Source organism: Eretmochelys imbricata, chromosome 1, assembly GCF_965152235.1.
Source record: "Eretmochelys imbricata isolate rEreImb1 chromosome 1, rEreImb1.hap1, whole genome shotgun sequence".
In the NCBI taxonomy this organism is placed as follows: domain Eukaryota; kingdom Metazoa; phylum Chordata; order Testudines; family Cheloniidae; genus Eretmochelys; species Eretmochelys imbricata.
In genome coordinates, this window is record NC_135572.1 from 257,186,547 (window position 1) to 257,214,254 (window position 27,708).

The 27,708-nt window shown below is 41.0% G+C and overlaps 1 protein-coding gene across 2 annotated transcripts in view; it reads left to right on the forward strand.

Moving 5' to 3' along the window:
• The window catches only part of TRIM24 (tripartite motif containing 24), a 139,470-nt gene extending 111,762 nt beyond the window's left edge, over nt 1–27,708 (forward strand). Inside the window, exons 13-19 of one of the 2 annotated variants that reach the window (XM_077828263.1) lie at nt 1,059–1,131; nt 11,450–11,618; nt 12,277–12,590; nt 17,059–17,191; nt 18,704–18,778; nt 22,172–22,321; nt 26,944–27,708. In XM_077828263.1, coding sequence (XP_077684389.1) covers nt 1,059–1,131; nt 11,450–11,618; nt 12,277–12,590; nt 17,059–17,191; nt 18,704–18,778; nt 22,172–22,321; nt 26,944–27,153 — 1,124 coding nt within the window. In that variant the 3' untranslated portion in view covers nt 27,154–27,708. Of the gene's footprint in view, nt 1–1,058; nt 1,132–11,449; nt 11,619–12,276; nt 12,591–17,058; nt 17,192–18,703; nt 18,988–22,171; nt 22,322–26,943 lie in introns of those variants that run through there. The other variant, XR_013347313.1, reaches the window with a different exon arrangement.

The window sequence follows — 27,708 nt, forward strand, 5'->3', positions numbered from 1 at the left end:
GATCCAAGTCAGGGAGAGGGACATGAGGTGGTAGTTGTACAAGGTAGGATCTAGGATGAGGAATATCATAATGTGTTATATTGTGTGGTAAAGGTACCTAATGGGACTGTGAGGTTAAGGAGAAAGGTGAGGAAATTGCAGGAGGGGAGTATAAGTTTGTAACGGAGGAGGTTCTTGCCTCTGGGACTTTCTTCAGGGGTGCTCATGAGTGGAGGAAGAGGAAATTGGGTTAGTGGAATGGATTTTACTGTGCGAGAGACAGGTGAAGGAGTACAGTATGATGGAGAGAATTGAGTTGAGCCACTGACAGCTGAGTCCTACAGCAGAGTGGTCTGGGAATGCTGAAGTCATGGAAGTTGGATTGGAGGTCAGGGGTATAAGAGCAGAGGACAGATGGAAGATGAGGTTGTGGTTAGAGAGGGAACTCTGCTATTGTGATATCAGACGGAGAAGTGTTTAGTTGTGGGTTGAAAGAACACAAATACAGTGCAGAAGCTGTGAACATCGCAAAATGTCAGACTTCCTGAGGTTACTCCTTTCCTAGTTCCAGTAGTTAGTTAAATTAGCACTTTATACATTCCTGTATTACAGCTATGTATTTGCTGCTTGTGAAGCATATCTTTCCAATGAATATACCTACAGCAGTAAAATAATTCTTTTTGCCACTCAGCGGGTGGTGATTTTTCCATCTGTCAGTAAGTGCGTGCATATTCACTCTCTCTGAATTTCATTATTTTGCCTTCTCTAATACTTTTTAAATAAAAAGAGTGAACAAATACTCTGGATTGGAAATGTGCAGGATAAGATGTCTCATTCTTTTCTAGACTTGGGTTAAATGAGTAAAGAATGACCAAAGTCACAGTAGAGGTGAGGAAGAAGCATATTCTGGTCTGTTTTACAAATGGAATGTGTAGGGTGGTCTGAACAATCAATATCAAGAGATCAAAATGAATACTTATACACAAATCTCTATGTACTTCTCTGACAGAAAATTAAATGCAATACTTCTTGTATGAACAAACCTGGTTGGGTTTTTTCTAATTTAACCTGTTTTTTAGGACCAGTAACTATGACCAGTGTCCACCCTCCAATTCGCTCACCCAGTGCCTCCAGTGTTGGAAGCAGAGGCAGGTAAGCAGACCAGTTGAAAAATACATAGCTTCAATCTCAAAGGACACTATATGCATGTGACCGCAGTTGACAGAAGCTTTCACCAGTAATCTATGTCGAGGTTTGCCATGTTATTTCGTCTGAGAGAGCATTTCTGATGGCTTTATTGTAATACTCTTCAAGGCCTAAAATTTAGTTCTAATTTCATATCTAATTTTTAATGGCACATTAAAGACTTGTAATGTGTTAAACATATGGTAGCTGTGAGATTGACAGCTTGATCAGATGTTTTGATAACCGTGTACTGTAAATAATGGTGTAAAGTTCATGACAGTTACACAACTGTTTCTTTTAAAGTCTGAAGCAGAAAATCCTCACTGAACCATAAGTAACTTCAGATTTGAGGAATCAGCTTTATAGAGAGGATTATAAATAGGAAGCTTTAACCATGATGCGGTCAGTTAAGTGAGTACTAGATATTTTGAGACACAAAAATAAAGAAATGATTAGGGCTGTCAATTAATTGCAGTTAACTCATACGATTAACTAAAAAAAAAAAAATAATCGCGATTTAATTGCAGTTTTAATTGCACTGTTAAACTATAGAATAACAACTGGTTTCAAAGTAACAGCCGTGTTAGTTTGCATTTGCAAAAAGAAAAGGAGTACTTGTGGCACCTTAGAGACTAACCAATTTATTTGAGCATAAGCTTTCGTGAGCTACAGCTCACTTCATCAGATAACAACTGAAATTTATTAAATATTTTGGATGTTTTCTACAATTTTCACATATATTATTATTCTGTGTTGTAATTGAAATCAAATTATATATAATTTTATTACAGATTTTTGCACTGTAAAAATGATAAAAGAAATAGTATTTTTCAGTTCACCTCATACAAGTACTGTAGTGCAGTCTTTGTCCTGAAAGTGCAACTTACAAGTGTAGATTTTTTTGTTACATAACTGCACTCAAAAACAAAACTGTGTAAAACTTCAGAGCCTACAAGTCCACTCAGTCTTACTTCTTGTTCTGCCAATCGCTAAGACAAACAAGTTTGTTTACATTAACAGGAGATTATGTTGCCCTCTTCTTATTTACAGTGTCACCAGAAAGTGAGAACAGACATTTGCATGGCATTTTTTGTAGCTGGCATTGCAAGGTATTTACATGCCAGATATGCTAAACGTTTGTATGCCCCTTCGTTCTTTGGCCACCGTTCCAGAGGACATGCTTCCATGATGATGACGCTTGATTAAAAAAAAAAGGCGTTAATTAAATTTGTGAGCGAACTCCTTGGGGGGAGAATTGTATGTCCCCTGCTCTGTTTTACCCGCATTCTGCCATATATTTCATGTTATAGTAGTCGTGGATGATGACCCAGCAAGCACATTGTTCATTGTAAGAACACTTTCACTGCAGATTTGACAAAACGCAAAGAAGGTACCAATGTGAGATTTCAAAATATAGCTTTAGCACTCGGCCCAAGGTTTAAGAATCTGAAGTGCCTTCCAAAATCTGAGAGGGACGAGGTGTAGCGCATGCTTTTAAAAAGTCTTAAAAGATCAACACTCTGAGGAAACTACAGAACCTGAACCACCAAAAAAGAAAATCTGTCTGCTGGTGGCATCTTGACTCAAATAATGAAAATGAACATGTGTTGGTCTGCACTGCTTTGGATTGTTATCGGTCAGAACCTGTCGTCAGCATGGATGCATGTCCCCTGGAATGGTGGTTGAAGCATGGAGGGGACATATCAGCGCATTTGACATGTAAATGTCTTGCGATGCCAGCTACAACAGTGCCATGAGGATGCCTGTTCTCATTTTCAGGTGACATTGTAAACAAGAAGCGGGCAGCATTATCTCCTGCAAATGTTAAACTTGTTTGTCTGAGTGATTTGTTGAACAAGAAGTAGGACTGAGTGGACTTGCAGGCACTAAAATTTTACAGTGTTTTATTTTTGAATGCAGGTTTTTTTGTACATAATTCTAGATTTGTAAGTTCAACTTTCACGATAAAGAGATTGCACTACAGTACTTGTATTAGGTGAATTGAAAAATACTAATTTTTTTTATAGTGCAAAAACTTGTAATAAAAAATAAATATAAAGTGAGCACTGTACACTTGTATTCTGTGTTGTAATTGAAATCAATATATTTAAAAATGTAGAAAACATCCAAAAATATTTAAATAAATGGTATTCTGTTATTTAACAGTGTGATTAATTGCGATTTAATTTTTTAAATTGCTTGACAGCCTTAGAAATGATGGAATATTCATGAACAAATAGTTAGACAATGCTGTCTGAAGAGCAGGTCTGTTAATGTGTTCCAGTAAATCAGGGCATACAATTAATATAGAGTTAATTTTTCATGTTGAGAAAAAGCAGAGAATATGTTCGTGCTGCTGGAAGTGGAAGTTCAGATACTTTTAACAGAATATTTCTTGTTGTTTTATTTATATAGTAAAAGTCATGAAGGGTCCGTATATTCTTATGAGGTCCAAGTTAAAAGTTTTATTTATACATAAATTTTGAACTACATTAGATATCTGCAAAATCTACTCTCACAAAATAAATAAGTTTTAGTTCAAGAGATTGTCCCTGTAGGAGCTCCATGTGATGTGCATGCACCTGTATGCTCTTGACCAGAGACTTTTCTGTTAGCAGTGTCTGCAGGTCGATGCCTTTATAGTATGCCTCTGTGTACTCGGGTATGAGGGCATGTAGGAAGGAGCGGACCTGCACCACTCCAATACCTTCTCAGTTGCCCATAGCTCAACATGGAGTTGTGTAGTGTCTCCTATCTAGCTGAGGCAGTTACTTCTTTATATTCTTAGTAGCTTCTTTTAGTTTTTGTTTCTTAGCAGGGTTTGTGCTTCTATTCTGTCCCTCCCCTTCCTGTGCCACACTCCTTTTTTTTTTGTTTAAGGTCAGGTCCTTTTGTCCTCAGGTCGTCTTGGCCAGTGGCTTGCTTAGCAGGTTATGCCCCAAGGCCCTAGGATTCAAGCCTTGCTAGACCTGCCACAGGTCCTTCCCCTCAGTGATGGAAATGCGAGCTGCCTCCACTCCCTTGCAGAAGCCCAGATCCTGTCCAGATGCAGGATTCAAGAGCAGATCTTGTAAACTGAGGGAAGACTATTTAAAACTGCTCCTCATGGAGTGCTCCCTTAGACCTGCGGGATCCAACTTCCCATTTTGTACATCAGATTCAGCCCCACAGAGTATTCCAGAGACTTCATGTGCTCTGGCTCTGAATTCCAGAAACCAGGAGCTAGATTTGGTCTCTCAGAAGACTGCCAAACATAAGAGACCTCACTCCCCGATAGACTAAGAGGAGAGAGAAAAGTCTTCATTTGGACCTGGGATTAGGGAGACCTCATGTCCCGGTGTAGCTATCAGTGAGTCTCCCACTGGGCATAGTGCTAAGATGTTGGTACTGTTGTTGGACTTCCCTAAATGGAAGAACTCCTCGAAGAATATGGAGTCTTTGAAGAAACCATCTCACCTGGCACAGTCTGACATCACCGGGTCTCTCCAGAATGAGCAGGCCTATCACTGGTACCTGCAGAAGTGGAAATATTGCCAGATTTGATGCGCCCAAAACCCCATATCTCCTTCCAAATCTTCCCTTATGTTCATTCTCTATTACCGTCTGAATCTAAAATCTGCTGGGTTTGTCCCAGAGCTCTGTCAGTGGTCACTTAGTTGCTATCACAGCATTCCACTTTCCAAATGAAGGATTTTCAGCACTTGTCTAGTGAAGACCCACTAAATTGACTGCAGATCACTCTCCCATCGACTCCTGTACTCTACCGGATCAAGAAGACTGGGGGGAGTTGATGACATCGCGTAGTGTGGACCCCACGGTAAGTAGATCTAAGCTACGTCTATTTGAGTTACGCTATTCAGGTAACTCAAATTGCGTAGCTTAGATTGAATTTCCCCTGTAGTGTAGACAAGGCTTAATTCTTCGCACATCCTACAACCATGACATTTTGATTAAATAACTAGACCAATATAAATTTAACTTGACACACATTAACTTGATTAAAAACTGGCTAACTGATAAGTCTCAATGTAATTGTGAATGGGGAATAGTCATTGAGCGGATGTGTTTTCAGTGGGGTTCCACAGGGATCGGTTCTTGGTACTATGCTATTTAACAATTTTATCAAGGATGTGGAAGAAAACATAAAATCATCACTGATAAGGTTTGCAGATGGCCCAGTAATTGAATAGGTGGGTAATTCATGAAGAGGACTGGTCACTGATTCAGAGGAATTTGGATTTCTTGGTAAACTGGATGCAAGCAAACAATGTTTTAACGTGGCTAAATATAAATGTATACATCTAGGAACAAAGAATGTAGTTCTGTCCTTGCATGAGGGGGAACACTATCCTGGGGAGCAGTAACTCTGAAAGATTTGGAGGTTGTGGTCTAAGTCCCCTCTAAGCTGTGTGGCTACGCAGCTGCCTATTAAGCCGCACGCCTGATGAGAGATGCCTCTCCCCCAGACCTGCTGCGGCGGAGAGAGCGCCTGTCCCCGCCAGCCCTAGCGCAGACCTGTCCCGGACTTGCCGGGGGAGAGGAGCCCCTTGCCCAGCCCAAGCCCACTGGAGCTGCCAGGAAGATGAGGTCCCCGTGTGATTGTGACCTATAGAACTAATGCAATCCTGGGATGTATAAACAAGGGAACCTCAAATAGGAATAGAGGTTTTTTTACCTCCGTTTAGCACTGGTGCACCCACTGCTGGAATATTGTCCACTTCTGGTGTTGACAATTCAAGAAGAATATTGGTAAATTGGAGAGAGTTCAGAGAAGAGCTACAAGAATGATTACAGGGTTGGAAAACATGTTTTATAGTGATAGACTCAAGGAGCTCAATCTATTTAGCTTGACAAAGAGATGGTTATTGTGTGAGTTGATTTATAGTCTATAAGTACCTACATGGGAACAAATATTTCAATCTAGGGCTCACCAATCTAGTAGAGAAAAGAATAACACAATCCAATGTCTGGAAGTTGAAGCTAGACAAATTCAAACTGGAATTAATACATTTTTAATAGTAATTAACCACTGAAAAAATTTACCAAGGGTTGTGGTGGATTCTCCTTCATTGAGAATTTTAAAATCAAGATTGCATGCTTTTCTAAAAGATCTGCTTTAGGAATTATTTTGGAAAAGTTCAATGGCCTGTATTATTCAGGAGGAGGTCAGACTAAATTAACACAAAGGTCCCTTCTGGCCTTGGAATCGGAGTCTGTGAAATTTCTTAACGGCTTCCTTAATCAGTTTCCTCCAGTGCAGGACCCTGCTCTACCAAGGGACCTCCATTTGCCATTTAACACATTAAGAGGGCCCACTTTTGAGCCCAAGGCAACTTGCTTGTTCCTGCATCTGTCCGTCAAGTTTTCATTTTTTGTGGCAATGACTTTGCCCAGAATGGCTGGGGAACTGGAAGCCCTCATGGCTGACCCACCATATACAGTGTTTTATCCAGACAAAGCTACGTTGCATTCCCATTCTTGTTTCTTCCCTAGAGTGTCATTAGAAGTCCAAATCAGTCAGGATATTCAATTGCCAGTTATTTTACCCCAAGCCTTACCTTTCCAGGGAATAATCCAGTCTCTATAGCCTATAGAAAAGAACAACGCTGGCCTTCTACCTTCACCAGATTAAGCCCTTTAGGGTTTTCCTTAGATTCTTCATTTCCTTTGCTGAGAGGATGAGGGATCATTCTATTTCTATTCAGAATATCTAAATGGGTTTTGGGGTGTATTTTGACATGCTATGAGTCCTCTGGGATACACGCCCTCTTAAAGTCACTGCTCATTCCACTAGGGCTCAATCCATTTCCATAGTATTCCTCAGAAAGGTACCCATCAAGAACATTTGTAAGACAGCCACCTGGTCTTCTGTTCACACGTTCTCAGAACATGATGTATGGACCTACAAACTTACTCTAAATGTGAGCTCAAATGGAAAAAAAAGGAGTTTAAGTTCATAAGATGTCACAATAACTTATAACAAAAGTTGAAGGGAAAAGGTGCAAAAGTGAGATTCCAAATTAAGGACTGTGTTAAGATCATCCTTAGATTTCCAGTTCCATACTTGTTTTCTATGGACCAAAATTGATGTGTCGAAAACTAGGCCTGATTAGTGGGCAAAATGAGGAGGAGAATGGGTTATCCTATCCATAGTGTTCCGCAATTTCAGTTTTTATTTGTAAAAAGGAAAGAAATCCAGGAATTTTTCAGTGTTTATTTTCCAAACATTAAAACCGGGATAAAATCGGTTTTAAAAAAAAGAATAAAAAGCAAGAAAAAAGAAAAACAAAAAAAGTTCATAATATACACATTTTACTACAGTACAACTGAAACTTTTTTATGTACAAAGGTATTTTTTGGTCTCTGTCAGAGCTAATAGCTTTTCAAGAAATCCTGGTTTGTGTACACTCGCATAACTTTCTTCCAAGTATCCACACTCATTTTGAGCCCCTTGTGCTGTCTTTGAGGTAGTCCAACTTTGAAAATAAGCACTCTGCACCAATAGATCCAGGGGGTACAATCAAAGCTTGCCATGTCACTTCGCTGATGTTGGGAAGTGTGTCTTGATGACTGTTCCAAAAAGCCAGCACATCGAGTTTCAAATAGCCAGGGTTAGGTATGCTCAGGTAAATTGTAAATTTCCCCTTTCAGACTTGAAGTTTCATCTTTAGTGGCAAATGGTGGAAACAGTCTGACATAATGGCCATAATCTGCTGCAAAATTCACCTTAAGGAAGGAGGTGTAACACCTGGATGACATTCCAAAACGAGTCTTCAGCACCAAACACTTTGAGTTTCCCATTCCTTGCTGAGCATTGTGTTGAAGGTTTTGAACTCTTTTTTTGACGTTCTCGTGTTGCAAGGATTTCCAGAAACATCTGGGTTTTCATGCTGTTTCTTCTGCAGCTTTTGTGCTCCATTCTGCTGAGATTTTGGCTGTCAGGATCCAGTAAACAGCTGTAGGAGCAAATGTGTTGTCAGCAGTTGGAGAAACTCCAGAGTTTTCTGTGTCACACAGTGATTCCAAGTTTTCAGCAATGAACGTCATCCCCTTGGTACACAGTTATTTTGGTTATTTGCCAGTCTCTTCCAAGTTTCTGCTTTAGAACCAAAAAACTCAGGATGATCCAGGAGACGCACTAGCACAGTCCATATGTTGTTTATATGACAGGCAGCAAAGTACAAGTTCATCCACCAATGTGGCACAAAAGGAGTAGGTAATCGGCAGTCGGCTTGTCACTCATCTCGCACTGTGTAAAACAAAGCCTTCAACTTGTTCATGTGCTTGAAAATGGCCCCACATGCAATGATGCAAGATTTCATGTCTTTCATTTCTTCTGTAGCAGTAGCTGCTGGCAGCTCAATGTTAGTCAGATGAGCAGGACAGGTAATAATAGCAATTCTGGTTTCTGGTTGAGTTTAATCTCCCGTGCAAACTTAGCCATGCAGGAAGTTAGTTGTGGCCCTGTTTTCCCAAGTCCCTTGGTACATGTCAAACATGTCAGTTATTGCTGCATCAACAAAGTGGCTGTCAGCTGAGGGGATGAATATCCCATCGGCACAAAATAATGTGGGTTTATTCGCTTTGAAATAAAAAAACCAAAAGGCCAAGAATCGGACGGTCCAAAGCATCAGAAGACTTGTCAAAAATCAGACCAGACACCAAATTTCCATCAATTCATTCCATCGTTTTAGATACTAAAGAATCATTTTCTTTCAGATACTTATGAGGGAGGTTGTTTGCATTAGGAAGGGTTTTTGTTGCTGGACAGTATTGTTGCACTAAGTCACCAATAGGCCCCTCTGCAATTAACAGCGGTTATCCAGCGAAACAGAGCATGCACACACTCATGCTGTGTCCTCTTTCATTAAAACCCTGGTGAAAACTCCAGATATTGACTGTTTATACCAAAGCTCACTTTCTTATTTAAGCTACTTGTGTTGCTTGCTCTTGATATGCTTCTTTATTCTGTCAGTGTGAGCATTGACCTTGACCTCAATGCTGCAGTACTTGGAGCGTAATGCATCCTCTTCACTCCCACCTTTACTTTTCTTGCAAATTTCTAAGCACTGATTTTTCTTGTTGATATTCAGGCATAGATTTGCGTTTTTGCCCCATGTTTCTTTTTTTACCTTCTCTATCTTTATCTGTGGAGGATTGATCATTTAAATTCAGTGCCAAACTAAAACAGATGTGAAGAAATAAGTGGCCAGCATCTACTTGTGAGCCAATTTGATTTTCCAACCGTCGCCGCATGTGTTCTGTGTTTTATACTGCGGATCTGCTTTAGTCTCAGAGCTTCAGGACACAACAATCACATAAAGTTAGTGTTTAACAAAAATAAGTACCCCCCCTAAAAATTGAGTGGATTGATAAACGGGTGTAAATCAGTAAAAACTGAACTCCTTTAATTAAAATAAGTGATACTTTATTGCTGAAAATTGGTAAAAACTGAAAATGTGGAACACTGTCCATCCATACTTCCCTTCTGGGGTCCTTAGAGAAACTTTGGGAGAAAAATTGGCTATTGGAGCAAGCTTCACCATCTGGCTGCCACCCCCACCTTCTCTGGGAACTCTGGGCCTTCATTATCCTGACCAGGCCACAGAGAGGAAGCCAGATGACATCACCACACCACCAGTTCCATCGGAATCCCAACCACCACCTGGAATGAGAGACATTGTTTCCTGCCCCCACATATACTTTTCCTTCCCTATCTTATTTTATTTTCTCTCTCCTTTTTCTTTCTGTCCAAGGGCCTGGCTTAGCTCACCAGGGCTGTTTGTTTTGCAATACTGCTGTAAGCCTACAACTAGAAAGAGGAAGCTAAATATCCTAAACATCCCAATGCTGGTACAAGTTTGCCAGTCTGAAAGTAGCTGATAAGACTGTGCTGTACCTGTTTTTTCCAGCAGTGAGGATGCAAGTAAGAGTCCACTCCGGAGACAGAACCTGCATTTTTTTTTTATTTTTGCTGCTGTTTTCTCTCCCCTATTGTGTGCTTGTCCTGTTCTGTCTTTTAGGAAATGGGATCAGACTTTAACGGCAGAAACCTCCAACAGTGTTTTATAATTGTTTAAAGTTGAGTTATTTTAACACCTTTGACCCATATATTCTATCTATATTAATACATATGCTTTAGTGTCTGCTTCCAGAGTTAACGTGGCCTTTGAAGCCATTCTACGCTGTACTGAATCCACCTCCTCAGAACCCTCTCTTCCATACTGAGGTACTGCTTGGGTGTTTGCTCACATGGAGTTCCCATAGGGACAATAACTCAAAGATGGAGAGTTTACTTATTTTGGGCAGGACCTGGAATTCTTCAAGGCGTTAGGTCTCTATGGGTGCTCCACCATCTACTCTCCTTTCCCCTCTGCATTGGAGTCCTACCATGCTCAAAAGTGGAGAAGGAACTGGAGTAGCATGGATCTACTCCTTCCTATAGGCTGTCCTACTGAGGCACGAGGAGGCATACAGCCCAGGTGCAGACCCGTGGCCACTGTTAACTGAAAAATCTCTGGTCATGAGTGCATGGACTTAATGCACATCCTTGTGTGGAGCATCCGTAGGGACAGAACATCTCAAATAATTCCACTTACTGTATATAGTAAGTAACTTCTCCTTTAGGATGCAGTCTCCTATGTTTTGAATTAAATTGAAATTCCATCGTAATTTAAGGTTAAGATGTCCTTTCTCTTTTTGTTATGTTTATGCACAAAAGCAGTGACATGGAACCTGATTCTGAGGGAAGGACCTGACTGGATATAGTCCAGTGTGTGGTGTTTGGGTGGACGTTGCTGGAATGACACTTACTTTCTCCAAAAATGTAACTGTTCTCCTCTCAAAAACTTCCCAAAATATTGCTATTTTTTAGGTTTTGTTAAAATTTGTATTGGGTGGAGTTTAATGAGAAAAGTGCATTCACCATGGGACCTAAACAAACCAATGCTGTATTCCAAACCTCTGACCTATAGAAAATAAAACTCTGAGCAATTCTGCAGTCCTAGGATTAGATTACTTTTCTCCCCTTTTACTATCCTATTTTAAAAACATTTCTCCCCTTTTACTATCCTATTTTAAAAAACCTGAAGATTTTTGTTCTATGGTGGGTAGTGCGGTAGCCTCAAAATGTAGAGAATGGAAAATACTGTAGTATTCCAGGGTCGTGAGTCTTAATCACTACAAGAAGTGTGATTTTTCTGAAAGCACTGTGCTCTCTTGAATGGTGCAGATGATGTCCAGCAACTTCATTTCTCTTCTTTCTGCCTCTTCTCATCCTCTATAGCTCCGGCTCCTCCAGCAGGCCACCAGGAGCTGATTCTACACACAGAGTCCCTGTTGTCATGTTGGAGCCAATCAGGATTAAACAGGAGTCTGGTACATCCCACGAGAACTATGATTTCCCAATTGTTATAGTGAAGCAAGAAACAGATGAAGAATCCCGGCCTCGGAATGTAATATTAACAATAATAAAGAATCTCTTCTGAGTTTGGGTTTTGGGGAGGGTGTTTTCGTTTATTGGAAATAGAATAAATTACAAATATTCTGTTAGAGCGTTACTCTTAGGTGTTAACTTTAAGGGAAGCACATAATCTATTAGTGGGTGTGTTTTGTTGGGTTTGTTTTTTTTTTTTTTTAAAAAGGGATGAAGTGAGATTCCAAAACAAGTTATATTTCTTAATAAACTGGGATGACTGAATAACTGACATGATCAGACTGCCATAGTCTGTGGGGATCTGGGAGGTAGGGGGAATCTTATAAATACTGTAAATTCTTTCACATGGTGTTTGGAGATTTTGCTACTACTAATGCGTATGCTCAACTTTAGGAGCACAAGACCTATTTGCTACTGGAAGATTATTATAGTTTTCTATTGGAAGCAGTTTTTTAAATGTCAGAGCTAACCTACTTGGGTCCTGTTATACTAGTTTGCTGTATTAAATTGGCTGAAGCCATAACAGTGATAATTCCTGTGTAGAGGTTATAAGGGGCATGACTAACAATACATGTGAAAAAAGTAATGTTTTTATTTTCAATGTGTTTATGCATTGATAATTATACCTGACAGCCTGGCATCTAGATGTATCTTAGCATCTTTGCGTTTTCCTACAGACCAACTTTTCAAGAAGCATACTCACCTCACTGCTATTGGATAGCAGTCATAATACCACTTCTGACAAAACAGTCTTAAGAACAGATGCTCCAGATAGCACAGGTGACCGACCAGGGATACTTCAGGAGAATACATCCAGTGGGAAGACAGCATGGATGGGTACCCCTCACATTGGAGACAGCAGAAAAGAGGATGACCCCAATGAGGACTGGTGTGCAGTGTGTCAGAATGGAGGGGAGCTCCTGTGTTGTGAGAAATGCCCTAAAGTGTTCCACCTTTCTTGTCATGTCCCTTCACTGATGAACTTTCCTAGGTAAAAATGACCAAATGAATTTTGCCAAACTTTGCTCAGAAGAAACCACCTTTGGGTTGTGAGGCCAAGTACAGGACCTTTCTGCCCCAAAAGATAACTCTAAGGTTATCTCTACACTACAGCTTATGTTGGCATAATTCATGTTGCTCAGGGGGGTGAATAAACCACCCCCCGAGCAACATAATTTACACCAACATAAGCACTGGTGTGGACAGCACTATGTCGGCAGGAGAGCTTCTACCACCAACATAGCTACCTCCTCTTGCGGAGGTGATTTTATCATGCCGACGACAGAGCTCTTGCCCATTGGCATACAGCATCTTCACCAGACACACTGCAGCGGTGTCGCTGCATCAGTGCAGCTGCATCCCTGCAACTCTGTACGTGTAAACAAGCCCTAAGAAAGTTTGAGTCGGTGAAAACCAGGATTTAACTAAATTTGAGTTGTGTAACCTGAACTAGTGCTGCTGCAAAAGCTGTTATAAAATGCTGCAGTTTCTTGGCAAGATTGCTTATATCTGGGCCATCTATTATTATCTGTAGCCACAAAATTGGGCCATAGAATCACCATTCTAAACAGAATCCTTTAAGACAGCAAACCGTTGTTGTTTTTTTTTTTTTTAATTCTTTTAAAGAAAAAGCTCTAAACAGGGGCCACATCAGCCATAGGGCACAGTGCTTGCTGTCTGCTCATAATATTTTTAAAACTACCTCAGTAAGCACTGAGAAGAAGCAAGACTAATCTTTATAGGCCTTAATTGGTTTGTTGGAAGGCAACTGTGCAATTTGCTCAGCCCAGTTGGAACAATCAGAAGATTAAAAATCCATTTTTCTATTAAGTATAAATGTTTGAAAATAGATACGTATCCTTAGTATTTCTAAAGTTTATTATTGGTGTCAGCTGCTTTGCCAGAGTAAAAATGAAATTTTTGTGACACTCTGGTATAGGAGCATTGGATAAGACTTAAGTTAATATTGAACATCCTTGTGTTTACCATAAGATGGTCAGCGTTCAGTGATTTGATATAAATGTTAAATACTGGTTTAGTTTACAGTTTCTTACGCTGGTCAGCTCTGCTTACATGCTTTGATTAGAACGATTGCTAGTAGCACATCAGGCTTTGAAATACCAGTTATATTCAAGTACTGTACTTAGTCTATGCACATCGAATATGTGCCTTTTGAATCTCCAAACTATGGGGCTGTCTTCCTTTAAATACAGCACTGTTATTTTGCTGACCATAACAGCTTTCTACAATTTTGTTTCCTCTGTGCATAAGCAAAGACTGTATGAATATGATGGATAACAACTGTTTTTTATTAGTTAAATGTTGTCCTCTCAGTGTAAAGGAAAATATCACTGTTTTCATGTCACATTGTACAGTTATTGGGTTTTCTAAACATTCCAGAAATATCTTTCTAAAGTTTCAACTTTTCTTTGGCTGTGGCTTTTGCTGAGCTTATTCAATGGGGCAAAGAGCAAAAAAAAGTTTCCAAGTGGGGCTCAAATCTGTAAAGTGCATAGTAATACTAGTGGCCAGTACTCTTAACTCTGAGCAGTACCGTCACCGATACTGAGATTTCACACTTGAACTCCCATCTCTAAACCTGCCCCTCAGCCCCATCCCATCCTGTCAACCTTCCCTCATTCCCTCTTTTGTCCCTTTTGCTCCTTACTGTCTTCTGGTCCGTTCCCTTCAAAATAGTTGCCCTGGACTCCAGCTGCCTCTCCTACTTGCAGCCCTTCACCCTGAACATGCTGTTACAGCCATTGCCTTGAATTGCTCTCCTTGTACTCTGTCTTGAATCCCTTTCCATCTGACATCTGTTCTCTTCACTCCACCAAAACTGCTGTCATACCGTGTCCCTAACGTACACTTTTCATGGCTAAATATGTGTGAAAAGCTGCTAGGATTCAGAGAATTGTGAATTACTGTGTTACTCATCTTAGCCTCACCAAGTGAGTTTTGCTGCTGCTAAGCTGTAGGACAGCTCCCAGACACACAAGCTTGTATGCCTTGCCAGCAAACTCTTCAGCTCTCTGCCAGTCCAAACCTTGCCTTGTGGGTAAGAGAGTGAACCCCAGCTTCCCCAGAGATGTCTCCCTACAGCAGTGGTTCTCAACCTGCAGCCTGTGGGCTGCTTGCAGCCCAGTCAACACACAGCTGTGGCCCATGTGACATCCTCAGGGCCATACGGGTAGTATTGGATGCGGCCCACATAATACACTGTGGGTCGCATATACGTCCCACAATTGTAAATAGGTTGAGAGCCACTGCCCTATAGTGTCCAGCCCTCTTACTGAATACTTAGAGAAGTTATTAGGTTTGTTGCTCTTTTAAAGAGACAGTATACTGGAGGCAGGTAGCTTAACTGGGGTTAACACACCCTTCCCTTCAAACAGTGCTGAATTGGCTTATCGTAAAAGTAAAACAAGTGTATTTAACAAAAGAACATAGGATTAAGTGATACCCAGTGTAAGGAATAAAGGTAGAAAGGGTTACAAGCAAATAAAAGTAAAAATATGCTTTTTAGGCTAAAACCTTATTTAACAAATTAGACTCTCTTGTTCACAAAGTCTCTTTTCCAGCATGGCTGACCAGACTCTGAGATCTGTGAAGGGTCCTGGACAGAGTGCTTGGTTCCTTTGTCTCTTCAGGTGAAAGATAACTTGAGTTTGCTCCCCCTTCTTTATAGACCAGTGAACCTGTGAAATGTATTCTCTGGTAAAGTTCTCCTTTTTTTTTTTTTTGCTGGGAAGAGATGCAACATGGTCTGGTGAAGACTTCATGCTAGTTCCTTCCCTAGTAGTGATAGTTGAGTGGTTGCTTCCTCCCCTTGTTAGCTTGATGGCTTTCTTTACCTTTTATGTAAATACATTTTCATTTGATTTACCTTGGAGACACATTCCTTTGTCTTGGGTGGAATATCTTGTCCTGCCTGGCACACATTTTAAGAACATAATTTTAGCAGGTTTCTGATTTTTCATATGTTACCTGTATATACACTATGCAGTAATATCAGCGAGTTACTCTTAGACCTTATGGGTCTTAAAACTCCATCCCTCAGCACCAGACTTTTTTTTACTCTACCAACAATGCCAGCCTTGATTTTTTTTTTCACGCCTTCAATACGTTTATTTATGCTTTCTTCAGTGAATGGAACATCTTCCCCATACTGATCCTTAAGGCTACTATTCTCTTGTGCTCAGGATCCATTTCTGCCATGATTTGTATGTATTTGAATATCTCCTTCCTCCATCCTTCAAATGTTTCTTGTTGTCTCAGAGATGGGCCGAGACCCAGATATACCTCCGTACTGCACCTAGCACAGGCTCCCTCTGTTACAGGTGGTTAGGTGTTACTAAAATATAAGTAGTTGTTAATTCTCAAAATAAAAGCAAACAAACTGACATTTGCCTTCAAAGAGTTAGTCACTCATTACCCTCCAGGCTCAGGCTAGCCTAGGAGAAACTAGAAATCTTTTAATTATCCTAACAGGATGTATGTCTGTTTTTCTGGAGGACTTGTAGTTCTGATGTAGGCTTTAACAAGTTTCACTGTCAAAAGTAATTTTAACTTACTCCTGAAACTAACCCCAATGCCGGAGGTCATGTTTATATTATTAGATCAGATATGTGGTACATACATGCATGTTAATACTGTACTTTTCATAATCATCATAGCTGAATTCTGTCTTTATTCATTCTTGTAAGCAAGTTAATACAATTCAGCCATATTGTAGTTATTCGTGAAGATGCAGGTGTCTCTTTAAAGAATTTTACTAAACCACAAACATTCGCTAAGATTGCTCAAGTATTTGAGGGCATAACTAATGGTAGGGGGGGAAGGGTAGTTAGCAAAAGTAGTTTGTGAACCATTATTCCCCTGCCATTTAGAGTTTTCTCTCAAGAATAACTGAGATGAGGGGAAAAAAAGCTGAAAAGTTATTTTGTTAAGAATAGAAAACTATAGCCTATAGGCTAACTTCTAATGAGAAAATATACTTCCCACAGGTCCCAACCTCTCCGTTGCTCTATTTTTGTGGTTTCTGAATTTGTTTTGCACTCTGCCTATTCTGTTCCATTTTTCATCCCAAAATTTTAATTTTTTCTCCTTTTCTCTTGTACTTTTTTCTTCAAATTGCCTCCTAACCAGCAACTGCACCTGCTGTTAAAATTTGAATTTAATCTGTCAACCCATATGAATGGTTTCAAAACTAGTGGAAATAGATGCTATTTTTTGGTGTAAAACTATTCCAAAAATTTCAGGAATGAGTGAGCTTTTCTTCCAAAGAGATGTCCTTTTCCATCATTATCCCTCCTTTTGGTGGTTGCAAAAAAATTGACACAGTGCAAAAAGAAAATAGAAATGAACAACTTGTCCAAAGGCATTTGGAAACCCTCTGTTGAAGACCATGAAACTTTAGCAGGTGCCCGGAGTAATATATCTGTTTTCCCCTTGTTTAGAGGAGAGTGGATTTGCACGTTCTGTCGGGACTTGTCGAAGCCGGAAGTAGAATATGATTGTGATAATCCCAATCAGAGCTCTGAAAAAAGAAAACTAGAAAGTTATATGGGATTGGCACCAATAGATCGGCGGGTGAGGATATGTTGTTCATTCAACCAGTCTGCTTGTCCAGTCGTTTTGTAAATGCTGCTTTTTATATATTTGGTGGTAGTAATAAGAGTTCACTGGAGGATTTCTAAACAGCTCTGAGAACTTGGCCGTACATTTAAAATATAACCAAGAATTACTGAGTGCTCTTCAGTTGTCTTGAGTAAGATGTTAAATATCTTTGCCTTGGTTTCCCACACCTGGAAAAGGCCTATTCTGAGGGCTCTTTTTCATTCATAGAGCACTATGAAGTCTAAAATATTTTTTGGCGGGCCGCTGCATATCCCCAATATTGGGAGGTGCTCTGGTGTCGCAGTTGCATTAGTAGCAGCCTCTGGAGCAGGGTCTGCATGTTGTGTTCTCCCTTTGTGGCTCTGAATATTAGAGGTGAAGCTATAAAAGCCACCTCTGTTCCTTCCAACTGTGGCAGTGTGCCGAACAGAAACCTGGGCTCAGTCTCTTTGACCTAATGTTCTGGAAAAATTGTTTCCCAGAGCCTCTTGTTTTTTGTATTTTACCCAGTATTAATAGATTAGTAATTTTAGTTAATGTTGGGTTCTAAGGGGCTTTCTGCACTCTAGCTTTAGTCTATAGGTATAAAATGGAGGCTCCTACTATAAGGAGAACTAGAGCTGAGGTGTGCTTCTCACCCTGCAGTCTTTGCAGCACCAGACACTCTAGGCAGAACTGCAGCCAGGGGGGCACTCTCTTGGATGGCGCTGTGGAAAAAACACAATTAGGCTTCTTGGTAATGATGATTGACTTGCTTTTACTGACTGTCTGAAATTTTCAGGTTTCAGAGTAACAGCCGTGTTAGTCTGTATTCGCAAAAAGAAAAGGAGTACTTGTGGCACCTTAGAGACTAACCAATTTATTTGAGCATGAGCTTTCGTGAGCTACAGCTCACTTCATCAGATGCATACCATGGAAACTGCAGCAGACTTTATATATACACAGAGAATATGAAACAATACCTCCTCCCACCCCACTGTCCTGCTGGTAATAGCTTATCTAAAGTAATCTTCAGGTTAGGCCATTTCCAGCACAAATCCAGGTTTTCTCACCCTCCACCCCCCCACACAAATTCACTCTCCTGCTGGTGATAGCCCATCCAAAGTGACAACTCTTTACACAATGTGCATGATAATGAAGTTAGGCCATTTCCTGCACAAATCCAGGTTCTCTCACTCCCTCACCCCCCTCCAAAAACCCACCCCCATACACACACAAACTCACTCTCCTGCTGGTAATAGCTCATCCAAACTGACCACTCTCCAAGTTTAAATCCAAGTTAAACCAGAACATCTGGGGGGAGGGGGGTAGGAAAAAACAAGAGGAAATAGGCTACCTTGCATAATTTTCAGATGTGCTTGATTTTGTTTTGGGGGGGCAGGGAAGTATTAAACATCTGCCTGAATTTTTTAGCATAATAAATTATTAAAGGTAAAATCGCAGCATTCTCTAATACACAGGCATTCTGTCTTTCCCTATATACAGAAGTGTGAAAGGCTACTGCTGTACCTCTACTGCCATGAAATGAGCCTGGCTTTTCAAGATCCAGTTCCTCCTACAGTATGTACATTGTCATTTTTGCCTTATAAAAGAGTCAGAGCACTTGGCACCAGCACTTCTGTGGGCGTTACTGGTAACAAATCCATCATCAGAAGAGTAATCTACTCCAGATATTTAATGTAACAAATATCAAAATGTAGGATAGCGGTAAAAGGTTGATACTAGATGCATGGAATTTCTGTGCTCACTGAATCCGAGCAGAGATTAAGGTGAGATTTAGTTACCAATTGCAGTAAATTAACAAACTTTACTATAAAGTGTACACTACATCTTAAAAATCATGTGTTTTATGCATGAAACATGACTTAACCCTTAACTTCTGGTTTTCCCACTTCATCTTGAGTGTTGCTGCATTCTTTTGAAATCAGTGGTAGTTGGCACATCGTTGAATTGCATAATGAGTGGTGCTATTTACATTTAACAGCAATGAAGCATTTATTTGTGTGAACTCAAAATGGAAGGAGAGGCTTGATCTACGCTACCAATGTATGCCAGTATTTTCCACACCCGAGTGATATAGTTATGCCAACCTAATCCCCAGTGCAGACAGCACTATGTGGATAGGAAGGCTTCTACCGTTGACATGAAACCTTCCTATCCAGGGGGGAGGGATAGCTCAGTGGTTTGAGCATTGACCTGCTAAACCCAGGGTTGTGAGTTCAATCCTTGAGGGGTCCATTTAGGGATCTGGGGCAAAAACTGGGGCTTGGTCCTGCTTTGAGCAGGGGGTTGGACTAGAAGACCTCCTGAGGTCCCTTCCAACCGTGATATTCTATGATTCTATGACATAACTACCACCTTGTGGGAAGGTGGAGTACCTACACCAATAGGAGAAGCTCTCCCATCAGCATAGGTAGAGTCTTCACTAAACGCTATAGCTGCACCGTTGTAAGTATAGTTGAGCCTTAAGAGAAGTCTCTCTTTCTGTAATGTCAGTAGTACAAGCACATACTTTAACTCCACAACTTGGACTACATCTTAAAATTCTTCACAGATCTGCCTAGATTGTTGGTGGATGGGGAGAAAAGAATGGCTTCTGGTTCATAAATAAGAATCTGGAATGTGAAATAAATTAGCTGTTCTAATTGTTGCATCTAATTGCAGAGAGAGAAAAATTACACACAGATTAAAGAAAAAATTTTTAAAGACCGAATTTTATCCACATCTGCTGACATGCAAGTCAGGATTCGCTCATTGTTTGTGCATAGGAGCCAGGCAGGAGCATACAAAATTACATCTTTTAAAATTTGCACATCTTTTAAAATTTGCAACTTCATGCCTTACGTACCCTCTATCTTCTTTTTAAAGTGTCATATGTTTAATTAAACACACACAGGAAGCTGCTAATCTGATAATTTATTTCAATTTGACAAAGGAAATGCATCTTTGGAACACTTCATGTTGCTGTAAGGCAAGTTAACTTCTTTTAAAGTGAAGTTACATGAACCACTTTTTCATCTAGTCAAATATTGTGCTGTATTTCCTCTGTTCTAAAACTGCAGCTATCTGCGGTTCATCTATGGTGCCTATTGCTATTATAGCTAAGCACTGATGTATCCGTAAAATGGCAGATCTAAGTGAAAGGAAACTTACCCTTTTATTGTGGAGATATTGAAACAGTGACTCATTTTTGGAGTTAAATTTCTGATTTTGTTTAAAATCAATATTTAAAAAGGAGGAGATGAAGAGATGCATAAAGATGTAAAATATTACCGAGTACTTCTACTGTAGAACACTGAGGTTTAAATCCCTTTGAAAAATAGTTTTGAAAACTCATTTTTTTAAACAAAAATGTGCCCTGCATACATGGCAGTAGCTATACGATACATTACATTTCTTTATTTTTGAGAGCCTCACCTGCATTTTGCCCACTGATTTCACTCCAGACTGCTTCTAACATTCCAACACTTTTGAGCTGCTTTCTATCAGTTACTGTATTAAAAAATAAAAAACTTCTGCCTCAAAAATATTTGCTCTTCCTCCTGAGGCAGAGTCCTTACAATACTCAACCTAGATCAGTCACAGGTTTTTAGGTCCAATATCTTGTGAACCATCAGAATTTGAAATACAGGTTCTATTCTATTGGATAGCAGGGAAATCACCCCACGCACCTTGAGTGCACTTTAGTTCTTGCCTGAGCAGGTTGTCAGATACAGGAGTTCAAAACTATGACGTGAGTTTCAGAAAAGCTATCTTAAATTTGTAAATCTCCTGTACAGTTGGACCCCATATATTAAGACAGTTGTCCCCAAACTGTGGGGCGCATCCCACTGGGGGGCACAGAGGAACATTTGGGGGTGCGCACTGGCGGGGCCTGGGACAGCCCCCATGGGGGGTGGGGAAAGAGCCCCGCTCTCCCCCATTTCCACTCCTCCCTGAGTCCAGCTCCCCCCTGCTCTACCATCAGCCCAGCTCTGCCCTCATTCCCGCTCCACCTCTAGCCCCAGATCCTCCCCCAGCCCCAGTTCAGCCTCCAGCTCTGCCTTCAGCCCAAGCTTCTCTGCTGAGCCAACTGTGCAGTAATGGAGGGGGACGCAGACAGATTCCATTACTGGTAAGGGCTGCGGGAGAGCAGGAAAGTTTGGGCACCACTGTATTATGACAACAGCCTGGCTGCACAGGTGAAAGGATTGAAGTAATAGTTTAAATCATTTATTGGTACTAATATATATAGATCGATAGATAGCTGTTTATACCTCAAATGCATCTTTAACTAGTCTTGCCATTTTCATTTAATGTAGTATGGAGAACACTTAGGGCATGTCTATACTACAAAATTAAATAGACTTAAGTTAGCTTGCCCCATAGCAACCATAGTAATTACATCCGTTCTTTGTGTCCATACTATGCTTCTTCTGTTGGCGGTGCACGGCCTCGCCAGGAGCACTTGCACCAATGCAAGCGAGGCATTGTGGGGTGCGGACGGGCTGTGAAAAGCAGCAACAGGCAATGTAAGCAATGCCGTGTCTACACAGACACTGCGTCGACCTAACTACATCGAACTAAGTGCTACAGCTCTTGCGCGCTATGTTGACCTAATAACTCCACCTCAAGTTAAATCAGTGGGAGAAAAATTGTAGTATAGACACTTACACAGGTATTTCGACGTGAGCTGTCTTATGTCGACCTAATGTCTGTAGTGCAGACCAGGCCTTAGCGGTGTAGAAATAAATCCAAATAGATCCTTTATCTTATCATAAAGGTAAGCAGAGTTGTGTCTCGCTACTCACAGGGAGCCAGGCTCAAGGAAGAAGGCATTATGTTTACATCTTAAAACTATACTTCAAGAGTTAAACTGAATAGTATTTTGCCTAGAAATGATGATTAAAAGTGTGTGTGTGTGTGTCTGTGTGAGAGAGATATCTGATTGAATTGATGATTTTTTTCTTTTAGGTGCCTGAATACTACAAAATAATAAAGAAGCCTATGGACTTGTCAACAATCAAAAAAAGACTGCAAGTGAACCATCCACTGTATATGAAACCTGAAGATTTTGTGGCTGATTTCAGACTGATTTTCCAAAATTGTGCTGAGTTTAATGAGGTCAGAAAAGTAAAACCGTATAGTTTTACAAGCTTATATATTTCCAAGAAAGCAGAATTTGTGGCAGGTGGTAGAATTTCTTGATGCAAATGACATGACATGACATAACTTTGTGAATTAATCTTGCTTTGGTTATAAGACCTATTCAATGAAGTTATAGATTTCACTTGAAATTACTTTTGTATTAGATTAGTATGTAGTAGAGACAGTTCCATAGAAGGAAGAAGGGAAAGAAGGCAGTAGCAAACAGTTTGGTTTAATTGTTATTACACCAGGATTAAATATGCATTAATTCTTCTTTGAGTAGATACAAATGTGTATTCTAAGTAGGTGTATGCGTGCCCCACGCTCCAGAGCCTTTTGCCTAGCAGTACCTGTAGAGGGATGGCATTCATGCCTCGGGCCTGTCACTCCTCCCCTGGATATATGTGGTGGCGGCACCCCAAACCCCCCCAGTTCCTTCTTACTGCCCATTTGCTGGAGTTGGAGCTCTATGCAGTTATTGCTTCACAACCTCACAAGTTTATATCTTAGTGTAGTTTGTTGTATATATCTATCCTCCCTGCTTTGTCTCAAAATGGCTTGCTTGCAGCTCTGGTCCTTCAAGACACCTACTTCTATGTGGCTATTCTACCGAGTCACAGGAAGTATCTTTGCTTCATGGTAAGAGACTGCCACTTTCAATACGTGATTCTCCCGTTCGGCCTCTCTTCTGCTGCGCCCCCAAGTCTTCACCAAATGCATGGTGGTAGTCATGGCATATCTGAAGAGGAAAGAAATCCATATCTTTCCTTACCTTGATGACTGGTTGCTGCAGGCTCCAGAGGGGAGGTTCTTGCCCACATTGATACCATACTACACTTTCTTGACTGTTTGGGACTTTGGCCCCCACTCAACAAATAGTGTTCACTGGGGCCCTGTTAGATTCCATGAGGTCAAGGGTGTTCCTGATGACCAGTCACTTCCAGATGATTCCACAGCTGTGCCTCAGCTTGCAATCACAGCTGTCCACGACAGTCCATGTGTGCCTGAGCCTATTGGACCACATGGGAACAGGGAACTGTACCACTACCAACAGCACCTAGGTGGTCCATCTTGCCCGGTTACGCCTTTGTCCTCTTCAGATGTAGTTCAGGATGGTTTACAGCCCTGCCCTGTATTCTCTAGACAGGTTGATTCACCTTCATTCATCAGTCCTGGAGTCCTTGCACTGGTGTGAGTCACCATTGAATATGTGCCAATGGGTCCCCTTCACTCGGCCCTCTCCCACCAAATCAGTGGTTACCACCACATCCCTTCTGTTTTGGGGAGCACATCTGCACTCGCTGGAGGTGCAGGGTCTGTGGTCGGAACAGGAGACCTTGCTTCATATCAGTGTGGAGCTTCGGGCCATCCACAACACGTTGTGCCTTCTGGGACTGAATCAGGCATTCAGTGGTTCGCATACTCACAGATAATATTACTGTGATGTACTATGTGAACAAATAAGGGGGGAGCCCACAACAGAGCACTCTGCCTGGAGGCAATCAACCTGTGACAGGTCTGTATCAGATGATACCACCCCAATAGCTGTCCACTTACCAGGGGTCCAGAACCATCTCATGGATCATCTCACTGGGTTTTCTCCCTGAGCCATGAGTGGTCCCTGAAGACTGAAATCTCATTTCATCTGCCTGTCCAAGGAAAATTGTTTTTCTCCAATGCCATGGTGATGAGATTTCTGAAAGAACTACTCCACCTGCATCCTCTGGTCACAGAGCTGGTCCCCTTGTGGGAACCTGAACATGGTTTTAGTGGGTCTAATGGGGCCGCCATGTAAGCCCCTTGCTTCCTGCCTCCTGTCCCAGAAAACTGCATTCTTGATAGCCATTACCTGTGCCAGAAGGGGTGTGAGTTGCAGGCCCTGATGGCTGGTCCTCCTTAAACGCAGTTTTCTGGGGACAAGATTATGCTTTGGCCACATCTAAAGTTTTGTATCCAAATTGGTCTGTTTCACTTGAACCAGACAGTGTATTTGCCTGTATTTTTCCCCAAGCTGCATTCCTCCCCCGAGGAGCAATGCCTCCATATACTAGATGTTAGATGCTGTCTAGCCTTTTATCTGAACAAAATGGAACAGTTTTGTGCTTCGCCTTGCCCTGTTTGTATCATATGCAGACCATATGAAGGGTCAAGCGGTCTCTGTTATCCATCTCTAGATGGATAACCTCTCACTTCAATACTGCATACGAAATAGCATCAGTTACGTGTCCTCAGCAGATATGGGCACATTTGACGAGAGCACAGGCAACTTTGGTGGTGGTCCTCAATGACATTTCCATATTGGACATTTGTCGGGTGGTCACAAGGTTGTCTGTGTATACTTTGACAGATCATTAGGCAATCGTTGCTTCTTCCAGAGCAGACACTAATGTCAGAAGAGCAGTCCTGCAGTCCTTGCTCAGGTGGACGCTAAGTCCTCGTTCCAGATGGGGTTCGCTCGTTATCTGCTTGGAATACGTGTCTGCATCTACTGAAAGAAGACTAAACAAGTACTTACTGTAACTCTGGTTCTTCTAGATAGGATGCAAACGTGTGTACCACAATCCACCCACCATCCCCTCAGCATCAATCTTCCCCGAGCATTCTGTGCAAAAGAACTGAGGGGACATGGGGTTTTGTCGCCTCATATAGCCAAGGGAGGGGCTATAGGCATGAAGCGTGAGCGCCACTGCTCTACGGCTACTGCTTGGCAAAAGTCTCTAGCTCCAGCATGTGCACAGACCTACTTGGAATACACATCTGCATCACATCTCAAAGTGCAGTTACAGTTAGTAACCATTTATTCTATGGAAATGGATAGGAGCAGATTTTAATATGGCTTCTTCTGTTGGGTGAAAGGCACAATCCACACCAGTTACTTAAGCTTAATTAGTTGAAAACTTTAACAACATTTTAGGACACTATATTACCACCTTAACTAAGTATAGAGCATAAGTAAAGCAGATCAGAGTAGGATACAGTCCTGGGGCACTGGTAGTCTGTTTCTTTTCTCATCAGAGCCATTCTGGTCCAGTCTGGTAGGGGTCCTGCATTGCTCCACATGTCCTTTATACCTTGTACAGGTATACAGGACACTGATTATTTAAAATTCCTTATCTGTCAACATTCTATTCTAAACATTTTCATATACACACCATCGTAACTCTACTACATCTTTTACTTATCCTTCAAAAACTCTAATTGATATCTCTTGTCTTTTTAACCATTGCTACCGTCCTTCTTACTCAATCTAGCTGTCTTTTCATTGCTTTTGTATGTCTTATTCTTATCTTCATCTTGTGACCTTGAACTTCGCTAGTTCTGTCTAGTTAATATCCATCCTCCCTAGTCCAAGATCTTCACCTGGCTAGTAAATCTCACACCTTGTCTGAAGAAAAGGAGAACTTGTGGCACCTTAAAGACTAACCAATTTATTTGAGCTGTAGCTCACGAAAGCTTATGCTCAAATAAATTGGTTAGTCTCTAAGGTGCCACAAGTTCTCCTTTTCTTTTTGCAATTACAGACTAACACGCCTGTTACTCTGAAACCACACACCTTGTCGGGTTTGCTTTGCCCTGTTATCTACACGAACCAAGAATCCACTGTAGATAAGAGACAAACCAGCTTTCTGATTTTTACAACCTTTAAAGTTGTTTTAGCAGAGTTTTGAGAGCTGTCATCTTGACAGATACAGAAAAATTCCCTTTTACATATACCATTATTATGCACGCTTATTTAACCGTTATATATTTCTTTACATCTCTCTCTCTCTCTGCCTTTTGCCTCCTATCTGCAGAATAATATCCTTTCCACTGCCCTTCCTCCCTTCCCTGACCTCTCAATGAGTAGTGAACCTTTCATTCCCCACCCACCTTGTCCTGCTCTTAAGTACACAGTGGCTTCTGACTGCCATGCTAAGAACTCCTTGGCCACTGCTGGCTTTGTTAGCCATCTGCTGATTCCTCATTTGAAGTGAGGGGTGGAACCCTGGGGAAGAGAGAAATGTCCCAGGTAGGGCAGGAAGGAGGCACACCTGACTAGAACTGGCTTTAGCTATTAGCCTCTGCTTAAACCAGGAAACTGGCCAGGGCTGCTGATGTGAAACACCATGGGGCTGGTTAGTGTCCTAAGGTATAATCATCCATGTCAGTAACATTTTATATTCTGCTGTGTATATGAGAGAGGCGGAAAAATGGCAGCATAGCAGTCAAAGCATCTGGTACAAAATACTCTGTCGTCTTAGTGGCACAATTGACCCAACCCTTCCATTTCTGAAGTGGCTAAACTTTGTACCATGTATGATCTCTTAAGTAGGTTTTTCAGTGGAGATCTTAAACCAATGATCTTGTCTGTTCTTGAACATTAGATTTTATGTCCATTTTGTAAGAGACGGAATTAGCTGTGATGTCCTTGGCCAAAATTTCCCCTCTACCACTGATTTTTGCAGAGTTCTGTGTGCTGGTTGTTTGCCACCCATTTCCCAGGGATGTCTGTGTCTTATTGCTACTTGATTTTTGTAGTTTTCACTTTGAGATTCTTTGGGTGCTATAAGTGTCAAACTATTTTATGATGCACTGATTATTGTAAACTCACCCAACAGCCTGATTCAGAAGTGGCTGATGCTGGCATGAAACTTGAAGCCTACTTTGAAGAACTCCTAAAGACCCTTTATCCAGAGAGAGAATTCCCTATACAACCCTACTGTCGGAGTGAGAGAGAGAATCCAGAATTTAGTGATGACTCTGATGATGATTTTGTACAGCCCCGGAAAAAACGCCTCAAAGGAGAGGAGCGCCAGTTGCTTAAATGAATGAGTCGCATGTACTGGAATGAATTTTTTAAAACTAAACAAATATTTATCGACTGTCAGTTGTCAAGAGGAAAAGTCATGACCACTTTGACCTGTACGTTTGTGGATGTTTACTAGACTTTATACCCTTCCCCCTCAAACAGAAATCTACCAGGGATCAAGGCATTTGGAGAGACTGTTCTCTGAAGTTCAGTCCTTACATCCTACATGTTGAACATCATTCAAACGGCAGTCTGGAACAACAGCTGCTCAAATTCATTTAAAGAAAAGAATTTGTACAGAATTAAACTTTAAAATGTTACATGAATTCAATGTGTGACTTTCTCAGTTTCAAGAAAATGTAATATCACCAGACATTAATTTTACCAAAGGCATGTGGCTGGCCAGAATTTGAGTTTTGTACTGTACTTAACCCCAAGCCATGAAAGCACATGGTGTAATTTGTTGTCCTAGGATACTGACTGGTACAATGGAAGTGTAGTTGCCCCCCCAAAGAAGTTACTGGTGATTTAAAATGTAAAGGGGGGGCTGTATTAAAATACATTTAAAAAATCA